The 15,853-nt window shown below is 37.1% G+C and overlaps 1 protein-coding gene across 2 annotated transcripts in view; it reads left to right on the top strand.

The window, feature by feature from the left end:
- Slit2 (slit guidance ligand 2) overlaps positions 1-15,853 on the top strand; it is a 344,949-nt gene that overhangs the window by 271,346 nt on the left and 57,750 nt on the right. For both annotated transcript variants that reach the window (XM_047566500.1, XM_047566498.1), the window contains 7 exons: positions 923-1,073; positions 4,059-4,133; positions 5,676-5,819; positions 9,273-9,416; positions 10,980-11,146; positions 12,009-12,141; positions 15,390-15,458. In XM_047566500.1, coding sequence (XP_047422456.1) covers positions 923-1,073; positions 4,059-4,133; positions 5,676-5,819; positions 9,273-9,416; positions 10,980-11,146; positions 12,009-12,141; positions 15,390-15,458 — 883 coding nt within the window. The remainder of the gene's footprint in view (positions 1-922; positions 1,074-4,058; positions 4,134-5,675; positions 5,820-9,272; positions 9,417-10,979; positions 11,147-12,008; positions 12,142-15,389; positions 15,459-15,853) is intronic.

The raw sequence follows: 15,853 nt of genomic DNA, 5'->3' as shown, positions 1-15,853 counted from the left end.
AGTTGTGGTTTCCATTCTGCAGTTCTGAGGAACGGTGGAGGCATCTTTCAGTATAGCCCCTTCTTTGTGTTTCCAGGAAAGCTTCGGTAGTAATACTCTTACTATGGTCATAAACATTCTGCGGGAAGAATGCATGTCATGTAAACAGTATTACATTTCCAGAAAGTCTGTAGCTTTTCTCCTACTCCCTTCATCTTTCCTCCTGGTCCTCCCTGTGGCCTAGTGGTTGGTGTAGTGATAATGTAGCGAGATTTTCTGTTGTGCTTGATCTAACCATGTGGTTGCGAGGTATGAGTAAAACATGGTTCCGTCAAGCACCATGGAACGTCACGCAGCTTTCTACAGCATGACAAGCTGCTGAGGCTCAAGTCAGGATTACTTGTCTCTTTTTATAAAATCAAAAAGAAAAAAAGAGAAAAAAGAGGGCTTTTTAGGCTTTTCTGAAGATTATGTGAGAGGGAGAGAATAATACAAGTCCACAGAAATTTTAAAATCTCAGTTCGTCTATTTGCCTTGAAAGCCCTAATTTACATTGACATACAGGAGTATGTTTTTTACCAGATATATTTTTAATTCTTGACTCAGAAAAAAGAAAAACTTTTTTTTTTTTTTTAACAATTAATAGCCATTGTGTGATTAGCTTTGAAATAGGCTAGAATGGCTCAGTGGATCAGCAGAAAGTACAGCTGTGAAAAGCTCAACTTTATTAATGTTTTCCTGTCATGTGAATCTGGTCACTCTTTATTCCAGAAAATTCCAAGTCTTTCTTTTAACCCTCTCCTGACATCCATTGACCAAAATTCCCTAAGTTGTCTCCCTGCTGCATAATCTATAGTTATCTTACTTTTTTTCTTCCTACAAATTAATCAATGTTCTAACCTTTGCACTCAGTACATCTTTCTTTGGCTTGAATCCTCAATAGGTACGGAAGATTATCGATCAAAATTAAGTGGCGACTGCTTTGCAGACTTGGCTTGCCCTGAAAAGTGTCGCTGTGAAGGGACCACAGTAGATTGCTCCAATCAAAAACTCAACAAAATCCCGGATCATATTCCCCAGTACACTGCAGAGCTGTGAGTTCATCCTCCCACAAAATCCTGGTTGGGAGGGAGAAAATGAAAGTATCGGAGCATAGTAAATTTTGTCTTGCTATTTTTACTCTCAACGATTACATTAATTTTATTGGGTACACATTACTTCGATCTACCTCTTCTTTGTAGAAACTCTCTGAGTTCATCTTTCTAGCCAAAGTTGCAATTAAAAATTTACCTATCTCTCAGAATTCAGTTAGCTATTAATACTACTACTAATAGTGATCATTTGATTTCTATTTGTTATTATAAACTCATTTGTTAGGACTTAGTTGATTCATGACGTGTACAAGCCTTACACCAACCAAATAAAATAGATTGAGAGTCACCATTCTGAATCTCAGTTAATTGTGAATCTAATCAGGGAGTCTTTTATATCTATTTTTCTACTTCATTGGCTCACAGGTGCAAGGATTCAGTGATTGGCAAGTATTAAAACACAAAGGGTAGTATTTTCTGGACAGTGGTTGACAGAGAACTGAAAGTTGAGAAGGCAGAGCGAAAGCAGTTTTAGTTTTATAAGTCTAACATAGGACCTAGCCTGTATAGGGGATAAAATTCATGTGTGGAATCACTTGCAGATCCTGTGCCCATGTATGGTTTGCCTTTACTGACTTTATTTATAAAAGAAAGACCTTTAGTGTTAGTGTTCTAAGCATTTTAAAAAAAAAAAAAAACTAGTGAAATCTCATCATCTTCTGAACATCTTAGCAATGCAGACGTCCAGTACCATCTGGTATCTGTCATTGACTTCTTTGCAGAGTTGGTTGTCACTGTGTGTGTGTGTGTGTGTGTGCGTGTGTGTTTGTAATCCTTCTGTCTTCAACAAGATTATAGCCCTTTGCTGACAGGGATTGTGAGTGTGTTATAGTTTATCTCCTACTGTGCCTATGTGCATGCCTGTTACTTAATGAATTTTAAGCAATTTGAATAATTAAAAATAGAGTAATGCCTTTCAAAGAGTTGACAGAAACTAACTCCTTTGTGAGTATCATGATATTTTTAACACTTGTTTGTTCATGAAGATATTTAATAGCACCAGGACTTTTGGAAATGCATGGAGATTAGGCAGCAAAAGCCCTGAACTCTATTTTAATAGCCACATAGGAATTATACTTATTTCCAATGGCACTATAGACAACAGATGATATATCACAGCATGTTAATACCTGAAATAGGTATTTTGTCAATCAAGAATTGTAGAAGAAATTAGCCTGTAATGTAGGCTCTAGCAAAAGTTTCTCTGTGCATTTGAAAAACTGATGTTTTTTAATATTATGCACATAAATTTATTACAAGGAAGAAACAATTTCAAACCATGCATCTGACGAGGGATTTATACCCAGAATATATTAAGAACTCTTAAAATTGAGCAATAAAAAATTACATTTCCTAATTAAAACATGATCACAATTTCCCGTATCAACCTTCCTCCAAAAAGGTTATCCAAGTGGCCAATAAACACATGAGAAAATGCTCCATGTAATAAGGCAACAGAGAAATGCAAATTAAAACCACAATGAGATACCAATTCACATCCATTGGAATGCTTATGAGACAAACAATAAAAAGGATAATAGTAAGTCAAAAACAACTGAACTCTTCACCCCTTTGCAAAACAGTTTATCTTTTCTTCAAATTTTTGAACATATTTACCATGACCCAACAATTATAATCCTATATATTCAAAAGAATTGAAAAAATATCCACACAAAACTTTTATGCCAAAGTTCATATTAGCATTTTTCATAATAGCCCAAAAGTGGAATCTCACAGATGTCCAAGAACTGATAAATACAGAAATTCAGTATGTCTGTTTTAGTCAGTTTTTTCTCTGCTGTGGCTAAAAGACCTGACAAAACAATTTTAGAGGAGGAAACATTTATTTGAGGGCTCATGGTTTCAGAGGTCTCAGACCATAGACAGCTGCTGCTCCTTTTCTCGGGGCTCCAGGTGATACAGAATATCATGGCAGAAGAGTGTTGCCGTGAGAAGCAGCTCACATGACGATCAGTGATCAGGAAGCAGAGCTTCCACTTGCCTGATACAAAATATATGTCCCAAAGGCACGCTCTCAATGACCCACCTCCTCTAGCCTTACCCTACCTACCTTCAGTGACCACTCAGCTAATCCTGTCAAGGGATTAATTCACTGACTGGGTTAAGGCTCTCATAACTCTAAACCTTCTTGCATTGTCTCACACATGAGCTTTTGGGGTTTACCTCACATCCAAACCATAGCAATGTCCATGCAATTATTCAATCATAAAATTTATGAAGTACTAAGGATGTATGCTACAATATGAATGAAGGTTTAATACATCATACAAAGCAAAAGAAGGTAAATACAACAGGCCATATTTTGTATGATTCCATTTGTATGAAATGTCCAGAATAAGAAAATCCATGGAAACAGGAAGTTAATAGTTGCCAAAACTATGAGTTGGCAGGGTTGGGGTGGGTAAGATTTGGAGTGACTGGTAATGATTGTGGTGTTTCTTTATGGGTTGGTGAAAATATTCTGGAATTAGATGACAGAGGTGGTTGATCAAACTTGTGAATACACTAAAAACCACTGAACTGTGCACTTGAAAAAGGGTGAACTTTATGGGATGTAAATTGAATTTCAATAAAGCTGCAAATAAAAAAATATGGAACAAGCGATTATGAAAAATATGTCTAAAATACAAAGGGAAAGGACAATCGTGAAAAACAAGTTGGAAGTTACTGAGAGGTGGTTTTGATTATTGGTTTTCCTTCCTGTGCACTTCTTAACATGTTTTATTCCATAAGTAAAATTCAAGTGAAATTTAAAAAAAATTTTACTTTCCCAAAATCCTCTGTGATATTTGTACTATATTTATTTTAAAGTTATCATTAAACAATGTAGTTCGGTGTGATAAACTTATATTTAATCCCTTCCTACGTGTTAGTAATGAAACTTTCCTGTCTGCCTTTTTCCCCTAGACGTCTCAATAATAATGAATTCACAGTATTGGAAGCCACAGGAATCTTTAAGAAACTTCCTCAGTTACGTAAAATGTAAGTCCATTTGTTAACTATGTTAAATTTCTCAAGTGTTTCGTTGTGTTTTCCTATTCCTTTAAAGTTTTATCTGCATTTCCTTGGAAATTGGAAAATATTAAAAAAAAATCCAGGCAGATTTCCATATGTGAACGTGGGGTAATCTCTAAGAAGAATCTTCCTATGTGTTCCAACAATGCCAACCAAAGCTTTAGCATCTTACTAGAACACAGACAGCTGGTGTGTTATGTGGCCACAGCAGGAATCCAGCAATCTAAGCACATTAAAATGGGTTCAGCAATGTTCATAACTTTCTTTACTGTTCCCCAAACCATGCTGTGACTTCTCTTTCTGCACATTTGTGTCAACTCTTTGACTTTTTGCTTCATTAAACTTTCATTAGAAGATAGTGGAAATTAACGATTGGCAAACTGGCTTCATAGTTCATCTGCTACTACGTGTCCACAACTCATATTTTAAAATAAGTTCATAAACTCAGCAGTTTCAACACACTCTGTATCCTACAACCCTGGGAAGGAGTGAGGAAGGGGAGTGAGGAAGGGGACAGAGGCCAAGCAGGTAAGGACAAGGAAGCACCCTCCACAGGAGAGGAGACCTCTTGGAGGACATCCTTGTGTTCACAGCGTCCCTGGCCCATGCTTATTCAGACAGTGAGTGCAGAGCTGACCAAACCTACTACCCTGCACTTCACCTTCATGTTATGCTGCCTCCCAAATGTTCTGTGATTTCTTAATTGTTCCCTTTCTTACTAATATTAAATATACTTCTTTTTTATCTGTAAGATGACTTCAAGGCAGCAAGAATTTACTGAACAGCTACCATGAGCAAAGTTATGGGAGAAATAAAGAGCTACAAAAAAGTTATTTTGTTTGGGTGGGGTAGGGGGCCACTCCTGTTCTTGGAGCGAGCAGTGAGAAAGAGAAAGAGGCTCTAGAAAGATGTTCCCTGAACTGGGTGTGCTTGTTCTCTGGGCAAGCAGTGTACTATCTGATTTCAAATATAACAGTGACAGTTGTTTGTTGTTTTCACACATATTACATGAGAAGTTTAACTGGGAATAAGCCTATAATCAGGTACATTTCTGATACAGTTTACTGAGGTTTTAGCCCATCTTCCTTCTCACTATTCAGTTACTTTCTTTTAGTTGCTAATTCACAAAACAGTTTGAATCGGAGATATTTCTAGGAAAATTCCTTACTGAACCTTGCAAAGAACATAGATCTTATGTAACCCATTGCCTAGCCTCAAGAATTTTGTACTCTGGGAAATTTCTGGGGATCATTTTGAAGTGAATCAGACTGGTATTTTTTTTTTTTTTTTTTTAGGTCATAGACATTCCCTCTTAATATTACTGTCCCTTTGACTTCACAGATAGGGTAAGGGGTGTGTCTTTTCAGTTCTCTGAACAGTACCAGGCAGTGAGAAAACTTGCACATTGTGGAAGACTTTATTCAGTAGAAAACAATGATCTAGCATGTGTCCTGTTTGTTAGAGAGATATCATTTACTCTTGGCTGACACAATTTTTTTTTTTCTTTAGCAACTTTAGCAACAATAAGATCACAGATATCGAGGAGGGAGCATTTGAAGGAGCGTCTGGGGTAAATGAAATACTTCTCACAAGTAACCGTTTGGAAAGTGTTCGGCATAAGATGTTCAAGGGATTGGAAAGTCTCAAAACTCTGTAAGTCTTCTGATTTACTTTGCAGTTCTCCTACCAGTGGATCGAAATTCATTGTTCATCCTGATTCTGGGAGGGTGGAGGACCTCTAGTATCCTCCTCATCCACACCATCTCTGTCTCATCTCTCTCTCTTGTCTCTCTCTCCCCTCTCTCTCTCTCTCTCTCTCTCTCTCTCTCACACACACACACACACACACACACACACACACCTTTTGTAAAGGTAAACATTGTCCCTTTTTCCAATATTCCTGTGCTCCTTACGTTGTAGACATATTGTCAGGAGAGGCCTTCCTGTCTCCTCAGTGAAGTCATTTGTCCTTGCTCTGGTGCCTCTTCACTGACTTCCTTGTTCTCATTCAGAATGGTCATTCTCTTTCCTTATCTTCAAACACTTCCACCTTATAATCCCTCTTAGTCCAAGGACTTGAAATTTCAGTCTCCACCAACCCTTGCAAACACAGAACTGTAACAGCCTATCTGAAGGCTGCGTGTTTCTGCCCCTGCAAGTTCTGAGTGAAAAAGAGACACCGGATGGTGCTGGATCTGTTACCAACTGGTTGCAAAGAAAATGCACTAAGAGTTGTGTCTGCTTGCTCAAGGGTAGAGAATTTGAGAGAAAGAAATTCTTCATGTTTCCAAAGGTGGTTGGTCATGGAGGATGGGGAGTTGGTTGAATAGTAAATATAATACTTTTATGTTACTTGAAATCTCTACAGTGCATATCTAGTTTCATTGTCTTTAAAGTATTCTTTACATTTTTTATATTCTTTATAATTATGTTGAACAACAGTGGTGGTCTGAAAACCAGAAGGGAGACAAACCAAACTAAAACCTTTGGAAGAAACGAAGGTGAATATTTGTAACAAGAGGCTTTGGTTACTGCAGTGAAGAGAGGCCCAAGTTTCACTGTCTCCCTTAATCCCTGACAGCCTTGTAAAGCCAGGAGGGTAGGAACTGATAGCCTTCAGAGTCCATTGTGGCTCTTCAACAGAGGAAAAGGAGATGGTCATTTCCCCAATGAGTGAGATATGTTAGTAGCATCCCAATTTCAGATGGGACCAAAAAGATCCCTGCGCATAGAACAGATTTGTGCTTTGTGAACTTCTCAGGGAAAGCTCTGGAACTTAACCATCCAGCAAGACCAGCCTGCGATCTGCAGAACCCTCCCATGAGCATATGTAGACCCTCTTCATAATGACATGCAAATATTCACTCAGCCTTTTTATGGAAGAGATAGTAAGGAGTGTGTGGAAGCAGGGTAGAGAAGGTATACTGTAGGTGGTTTTATCTAACCTTCCCCTGAACTGTCCCAAGTAGCTCAGCAGAACATAAGTCCTACAATAAGAAACCTTCCTAGACAGCAGTTAATAGACTATCTTGTTACGGGAGCTTCTCCTTGGCAGGATAGTGCTGTGGAGAGGGAATGGGGAACAGGCCTTAACTCCCTCTATATCAGTCCACTCCAGCTGCCATAACAAGACAACATACACTGGATGGCTTAAGCAGCAGAAATTTATTTCTCACTCTTCTAGAGGCTGGAAGTTCAAGATCAAGGTTCTTGATAGGGAGAGTTTTTGGTGAAGGCTCCTCCTTCACCTGGAGAAGGTCATTCCTACTGTGCCTCACAGGGCCTTTCCCCTGTACTCATGCAGATGTGAATGCTCTGATGTCTCTTCCTCTTCTAGTAAGCTTGTCTGTTGGTCCTTTCAGAACAGGGCCTAGCCTTGTGGCCCCACTTAACATTTTACCACCCTAAAGATCCTCTCTTCTAATACAGTTGCACGTGGGGATAAGGGCTTCATAGTATGAACTGGGGCACACAATTCGGTTTATAACATCACCCAAAAAAAGCTATTTCTTCTAGTTGCATTCCCAGGACTCTCCTGGAAAGAAACTCTCTGAATTTATCTTTCTTCTTTCATTTTACTCCTGTGGATGTTTTTGTGCTTCTTATGTTTTGGCACCTGAGTTGGGCACCCACTGGCTTTTTCCTGAATCCACCTATGCTGCTACAAGCAAAGTAGAGTCTTTTAGCACCAAAGTTGGGGTATACAGCTTTTTAGAGTAGGTTTATCTGAAACTATCTGTTCTTCTTCATGGATTCTTTCAGCTTGGAGCTCTAAAGATTTTGGCAACACATCCTAATTTCTCTTAGACTTACCAGCTCTTAAGAGCTGGTACTACATGTTTCTATTTCAGCAAGTCTTTGAATTCTTTGACATTGTGGGTTAAACATGGTGCACATGTGTGCTTACAGATTTTTCCAGCAGTAGAGAGTAAAGTTTTCTCCAACGTTTCCCTGGGTCCATGACTCTGAATAAGAGTAAGACCAAGTGCTTTCTTCTTTTTTATGACAAAGGAGAATGCTGCTGGAGGTACTTTCCCGTTGTGCATTGTTTGTTAACGTAAGACAAGGCTTTGTTGAGGAAGGCGTCACCCTTTCTTTTTATCAGTTGACATAGAAAGCAAAAGTGTGTGATTCCTATTTATTATAGGGTGATCTGTAATTTTAAGGCAGCTCTTGTTTGTTCATTTGGTTTTGTCTCTCTTATTTTTTGTGGTCTTCTAGTAGAGCGATTAACTCATGTTTAGAAAAATTAACGAATGCATCGATAGCACAGGAATTCTGAATCAGATTTATAGCAACTATACATATTCACCTGGAATTTTTAGAAAACTTTTAAAAATGTGTCTCCTTTTGAAGGCCCACAGATAAATAGTTTAGTTCAGATTTCTGAAATAAGCCAGATCTTTAGCTCTGATGAGGAAATGATAGCAGTGTTAATCCTATTAATAGAAAAACCTAAAAATAAATGGTCAGAGTTTTTCCATGATAAACCTACTTAAACTTCATTGTGGACAACTAGGTCTGTTACTTTTGCCTCATGTTTAGTTTCTGAGCTTGAAACAATGAACACATTTTCATAAATAAAACCATTTGTGCAAGCATTATGGATACTCAGTCGTGTCCAGCTCCCCAGCCACTGTTTGACATTGACTCACTATCTGAGCCCCTGGATGCCCTCAGTTCCTCATCTGTAGCAGCTATTGATTCTTTTCTCCCTCCTTTCTGCACAACCTCAAATATCATACTACCATGAATACACAAATCACAGGGCTCCACGGACTCAGAGAGCTGTAGGTGAATTAGGACATTATGTAATCATGCAAACAAAATTATAGCATCAAAAGAAAACATTCAACCCTGATCACAGAATTGTAAATCCCTACAAGCTCATCTGCCTTTTTGCAAATGATTAATCATTGATGACTCTAAGCATTTCACTCTTACTGGACATTCTCAGTACATGGTGATTTCTAGTGGCAAGAGAGCATTCAAAAAATTGTAATGAATGCTACATATTTGTAAAGAGGGATTATTTTGATTCTCAAATAGGCAAAATTGATTGCCTGATGCTGTATCTCCATAACAATGTCCTCCTTTTTCCCTCAGGATGTTGAGAAGTAATCGAATAAGCTGTGTGGGGAACGACAGTTTCATTGGACTCAGTTCCGTGCGTTTGCTTTCTTTATATGACAATCAAATCACCACGATTGCACCAGGGGCATTCGATACTCTCCATTCTTTATCTACTCTGTAAGTATGAAAAGATGATCTTCGTTTATGTATTAGCAACTCAGCATATGGTATTTCTCACTTTTATTAATAGCATTTAGCACATTATTAGACATTTCATAAAAATTTAATCAAGGATTTAGGTATTAAAAAGAGACCCATTTGTTCATGTTAGACTTATTTTAATTTTTGTAAACATTGCATTAAAATAAAAAAAACAGGTAATGTTTTCAGTCCTTTTTTGTAATCATGGGATCAATGATGAGACTTAATTTCTAAACTTTTAAAATTATTATAACTCAATAATGTTGCAAATAAATGAAATTTTAGAGTTTTTCCCAGTGTTCTTGCACTGAAGTATTGGCACCCATTGTTCTCACATAGAAGTATTTTCAGTATATATCATAAAAACAGAATTGATAGGCTATTGCCAGCAAACTGTGCCCAAAGTATCATTCATGGTGACAAGAGATACATTGAGAATCGGACCAATAATAAAAGCTGTTCACTAAAGGGCATTTACTATGATATTAGGAAAATATTGAAGAAATAGGTTGAGCCTGTCCAAGAATATATTTTATGTAGACAGTTTGAAAATTTAAAAAAAAATACATTTGTCGGTCTATAGACAAAACTTAGAAAGTGTCAAAAAAAAAAAAAAAACCTGTAAAGAATACATTTCAGGCCTTCTTTAGGTCAGTGTCTGAAAAACAGTGCTTGAAATTATGAATTATAACTGATGATTTCCTAGTCATACTGCTGTCTAAATATACTAACCTAACTCAATAGGAGGAGAATAAAGACAGGGGAGAAAAATAAAGTAGGTTTAACATAGCTCAAATCACTGAAAAAAATCATTTCAGGGAAACATCCATCCATCAGTAAAGTACTTAATCCTTTTTCCACATAAAATGTGACATTTTACATGGAGTGACTAATTTGCGCATATTAAAGATGGCATGTTTATAAATAATGGGATTGTCAATAGGTTTGTGCTGAAGTAGTGAGATGCCTAAAGTATTGAAATTTGTAGAAGTAAATTCATTTTTATAACTGGCATTTAATCAACTCAGCTGTCAGTTTAGATAGGAAACCTATTCTCTGGAGCAAATAAGAGATGGGAATCTTGAGATGACAAATTAATGAAATAGCTGTTGTCAGGTTAAACTCAATAATATAAGGTAATCAGCCTTCATCTTTATATTAAATTACTGCATTATCAGTGCAGGGAAGTTTGACAGTAAGTCAGATTTCTGACAAGTTTAAATTATTTCTAAATGAGATATCTATCAGGATCCACTGCATAAACTCCAAATTGCTGCCTTCACTGTCTTTTATACATGAAATTATTTGAAGAATTCTCTTTTGTGCAAGTGTTGTTATTGTTTAAGTTTTAGGCATAAATATTTTAGCAAAAATATACATAGTATATGTTGCATGTAATTGCAAATGAATGGGGGATGGGAAAACAAGAATAAAAAGGAATCCTTCCAGCAGAAACAGTGCAGGAAGATACAGCATGAGGTTTTGAGAAGACAATGAAATCCTAAATTAAACTGTACATTTCTTGCATATGGTGCTTAGAAATCTCTTGGCCAATCCTTTTAACTGTAACTGCTACCTGGCTTGGTTGGGAGAGTGGCTCAGGAAGAAAAGAATTGTAACTGGAAATCCTCGGTGTCAGAAACCATACTTCCTCAAAGAAATCCCCATCCAGGACGTGGCCATTCAGGACTTCACCTGTGATGACGGTAAGAGACCCTTGCCATCTTTGGTCCCAGGTATTCACATGCCCATTGTCGCTTTCCTCACAAATGTGCAGCAGGCCTTGGTTCCCTGCAGCATGTGAGGGCTGTGCATATTTTGCTCTGCTTGTTGTTTATTTTGTTTTGGAAGCAGGACACTTGTTTCCTCAGATTTGCCCTTTCACATCTGAGTCTGCTTGATGTGAGCTTCTGAGTGTTTTAGAAGATTTTCTAGTTTCCAACTTGTGATTGATACTATTTATATAGCTTCATTTTAACTTTTCTTTATTATCTTTGGCATCTCTTTTAGGAACTACCATTTTCAAATGAGAAAAGCAATTGACTTATAAAGTAGAAGTTCTCGTAAATCTGACAAAAGTAATAGTTTTCACTTTTAATGCTCTATCATTGCAATTGATTCTTGTAATAGCACTTAAGGTAGGGAGAGCAGATTCTATTATTACCAGTGAACAGAGAACTAATTTGAGCTCTGTATTTTAAAGTGAGGGACCATGCAATTTGTTTTAACGTTGTAGATTAAGCTGCCCCTTTGTGTCTCTTCATGTCTCTTTGTATAGTTTTTGCATAAGTCTGTCCATTTACATGCTCTAATTGAAAATAGAAAGTCTAAATAACTGAACAAATATGATTATGTTGGTAATATAGATTGTGAACTATTTTTTGAAATTCTGCCCTAGGCAATCTGAAAATAGTGGCACAGAGAATGTGTGGTATCAACTTGTAAAGTTATTGCTCTACATATTCGTGATCGTGGGACTCCAGAACCTTTGTTTGTTCATTGAGTGGCATAAAATCCCTTTTAGCCCCTTCAGAAACACAAATCTGGCCCTTTCCTCTATTGATTTAGGAAATGATGACAGCAGTTGCTCCCCGCTCTCTCGCTGTCCCACGGAATGTACTTGCTTGGATACAGTGGTCCGATGTAGCAACAAGGGCTTGAAGGTCTTGCCCAAAGGTATTCCAAGAGATGTCACAGAGCTGTAAGTAGCACCTGTCTTTCCCTTTCCCTAACAATGAATGTTTTACACACCGAGGACAATGAAGATCAAACAAAACTATTTAGAATACTGTTCGCAAATTATATTCTATGGATGGTTAATAATTATCATGCAAAACTGTAAGCCCATAACGTAACAGCCAGTTCAAGATCTTGGAAATTGCTGGTTGGATGTGGTTTTTCCTTTTTCACAGTAGGATTTCTCAATGCCCTTCTTATGCTGAGGTTCAGTATTAAGCTCCAAGTGAGAATGGTAAAATATTGGGTAATTCCCACACTTATCCACCCTTATATCCCTTTATTTATAGAGCATTTTACAAGAGGAATATGCCATTGAATGCATTTTGAGAAACGCTTATGGTTAATTTATTTACAGTATCTAGGATATTCCATATGGTTAATTCTTCTTCACCTTTATGCCCCCTGGGACAGCATCTTACCTGTAAGATAAATAATTATCTGAGAGGTGACAGTAGCTGGCATAACCTTTGCCCTTAAAAAGAGGCATTAATTTTTTGTTGTTAAATCAAAGAGCTTTAGATCCTAAAGGGTGGAAGGCCAGTAATCCCTGACATTTTCATAATCAATATCTAGATCCAAATTACATGCCTAATACCCACATACCTCAACTTTTCAACTTCAGACTTTCTGCGCATGCTTGCCTGGCTGCATGCTTGCCTGGCTGCATGTGGAATGGAGTCACTCAAGGACTATGCTGCTGGAATACGGATGCATGCCTGCTCCATTCATTCCATTCTTTTATCTCTAAACTAAAACTTGATGTGCAAATGCTTGATATAAATCCAACTGAACCATTTTGCCTCTGTTTTATTTTTGATTCTATGGAACCGTGAACCTGTAATGATTTTAATGCACATGTAGTTTGTGTAGAACTGTACCTGTAATTCGTGCAGATGAGTATTACAAACAGGCAGCTCTGATAAACTTTTGGCAATGTACGACATAAAGAAGGAACTTATTTTTTAATCACGTCCTGTTCATGGATCCTGTTCTGGTCTTGAGTAGCACATTTAGAGAACACAGCACAGTCTGAGCACATGTGCACACAGCATCCCTTTTATCTTTGAACTGCTGTCGAGTGTTCTTTTACTACCAATCCCAGCAGTTAATTAGCTGTAAGCACTGCTTTATATATGTGTAATTAAATACTTCATCCTTGTTTTAGTATGTTTTTATTTCTAAAGACCACATGGGCCCCATAGCCCTCCCTCTGGGGAGGCTACATGCCTATACAGTGTCCACAAAGCCTCAATTTTAGGAATAGTCCAGGCAGAAGCTTAACACTCATCACCTTTGATGCTAAATCTCTCCTTAGACAATTTTAAATGATCTGTGACCCACACCCCATCAAATTTTTGTTTTGTTTTGTTTTTAATATTTTTAGTTGTAGATGGACACATATCTTTATTTTATATATTTATTTTTTATGTGGTGCTGAGAATAGAACCCAGTGCGTGCACATGCCAGGCAAGTGCTCTACCACTGAGTCACAACCCTAGTCCCCATCAAATGGTTTTAAACATTCTTTAATTTTTATATTAAGCTTCACTGAAAACCTGCTTGATTCACTCTGCCTATATACCATCTATGTTTTTGCTGTCAGCTGAATCGTCAATCTGTTTCAGTACAAATTATTAAAAAGTAGTATTTTTCCCTAGACAAAGGTGGTTATTGAGATGAGAATATTACCTTGTCTCTTAGAATTCAAGTTTTACCTCCCAGAGTGCTTATCCTTAGAACCTCACCAAATCAGCAAGATCATTCATTCTAGTAACATATGTGTATATATTAGAAATTTCTGTGTATTATATTACAATATTAAAGAACTTGGCAAAATAAGTACATATTGGTGGACAAGTCTGAACAAGTGTTATCCATCACTTCTAATCAGTTCCATGTAACTTCCTCCTTCGATTGTTTACATGAAAACATTCATAGCTCACATTCTGAGTCCTTTTGTCCTTCTGCTGTGACATTTCCTGGAGTAAAAACAGAATTCTGAAGTATGTGGGACGATGCTTCCCTCTAGTGGATCCAAGGAAAACAGCTAAAAGAGAGAAAGGAAGGAGTCAAAAATATGAAGTCATTTGAGCAAGCATCAGGAGGCATAAACTATACCAACATTGAATCACACATCCATTGCATGTTTAGACAGCTCATCCCTTTTATACAGATGTTTTCATTTTGAAATATTAGAAATGGATTGTTAACATAGGCAACTTCTCAGAGTCTATAACCAGCAAATTACCAACCTTAAACAGGAATCTCAAGAATGACCACTACACTGGATAGGAAGGCCACGTGCCTGATGTGGCAGAATCATTTGCAGGAGCATTCATGGCCTGGTGGCCCAAGTTGCTTGAAGTCACCTGTACCCTCCACCATCTTTATTCTAGGACATAAAAGCCTTGGGAGGAGATGATATTTACTTTTCTTCTTGTGATATCATGGTTATAACTTCAGCATTCATTTATGTTTGTGTCTGGTCATTTAACCTGAAAGCCTATTCTGATTATTCTTCTGACTCTAACAAGAAAGAGAAAATTTTCTTATATTTGGTTACTTCACTAGTACTTTCAGATATATTTGCTATATTTGTACACTGAATAAATATCACAATATTCTATGAGACCTAAATTATTCTCACCAAGCTAATATATGGTTGTAAAAACTGTTTTAATATTTCTAACTTAAGCCTCGTTACTTATAAATACCCAAATATCTCCTTAAACCTTCCCGTTTTATTTACACACATTTAAGTGTATTAATACATATGTAGGCAGTGAAGAGGGTTAACACTGGCCACGGCAGCCAGGTTTTGTTACCAGCTGGTGAATTTCATGGTGTTGTCCCCACATAAAAGCAAGTAAACTGGAAGCCAATTAAAAATATAATGCACTGGATGAGCCTTCTTGCTGACACATGATTGGATGCTTGCCTTCCTTTGTTAGATAAACCACAAAGCACTGGGTGCACCAGTCTGTCCTTGGTTTTATGATTTAGCCTAAGTGATCCACAGAGAATTTTATTGGATGGACGACTATTTTTTTTTCTCTTTACTTCTCTTCAATAATGATTCCAGAATGGCATAGGAAATCTTAAGATAAAGACTGCCAAGTTGTTCCTTGCTTCAGTTAAAATACCATTCACTGATTGTATGATTCACTCCTGTTAATTTATAAGAAGATAATATTGTTTCTTTGTTTTTAGATATCTGGATGGGAACCAGTTTACACTGGTTCCCAAAGAACTCTCTAACTACAAACATTTAACACTTATGTAAGTAACGTAATTTTTCCATCTTTAACTTATTCTATATCATGAAAGTGGGGATGGGGTAGAAGATTCAGTGACCCTTTCAGATAATATAAATTGTTTACAGTTAGCTGCTTCCCTCCTTGATCACTGTGGTCCTGGGTCACTAGCTACATCTTCATTGAATATCAATCAGGAGATAGAATGTCTTGGAAAAATTTTCCCCTCCATTCAAAGAAGCATAAATGTAATAAAATATAAATAGTCAAAATATTACAGAAACACAGTAAAACTTCAGTAATGACTTTTTTATGATAAGGCAAGTTGAAAGAAAGAGAAATAAAACAATGTGTTTATTCTTTAAGCAAAAGATGGTACATAACTAATGAAAATACATTATAAATTTAGTTTATTAGGCT

The sequence above is a fragment of the Sciurus carolinensis genome, chromosome 10, assembly GCF_902686445.1.
Source record: "Sciurus carolinensis chromosome 10, mSciCar1.2, whole genome shotgun sequence".
NCBI classification, from domain to species: Eukaryota; Metazoa; Chordata; class Mammalia; order Rodentia; family Sciuridae; genus Sciurus; species Sciurus carolinensis.
The sequence above is the reverse complement of the archived record's forward strand: the minus strand, read 5'-3'. Positions and strand labels throughout refer to the sequence as shown.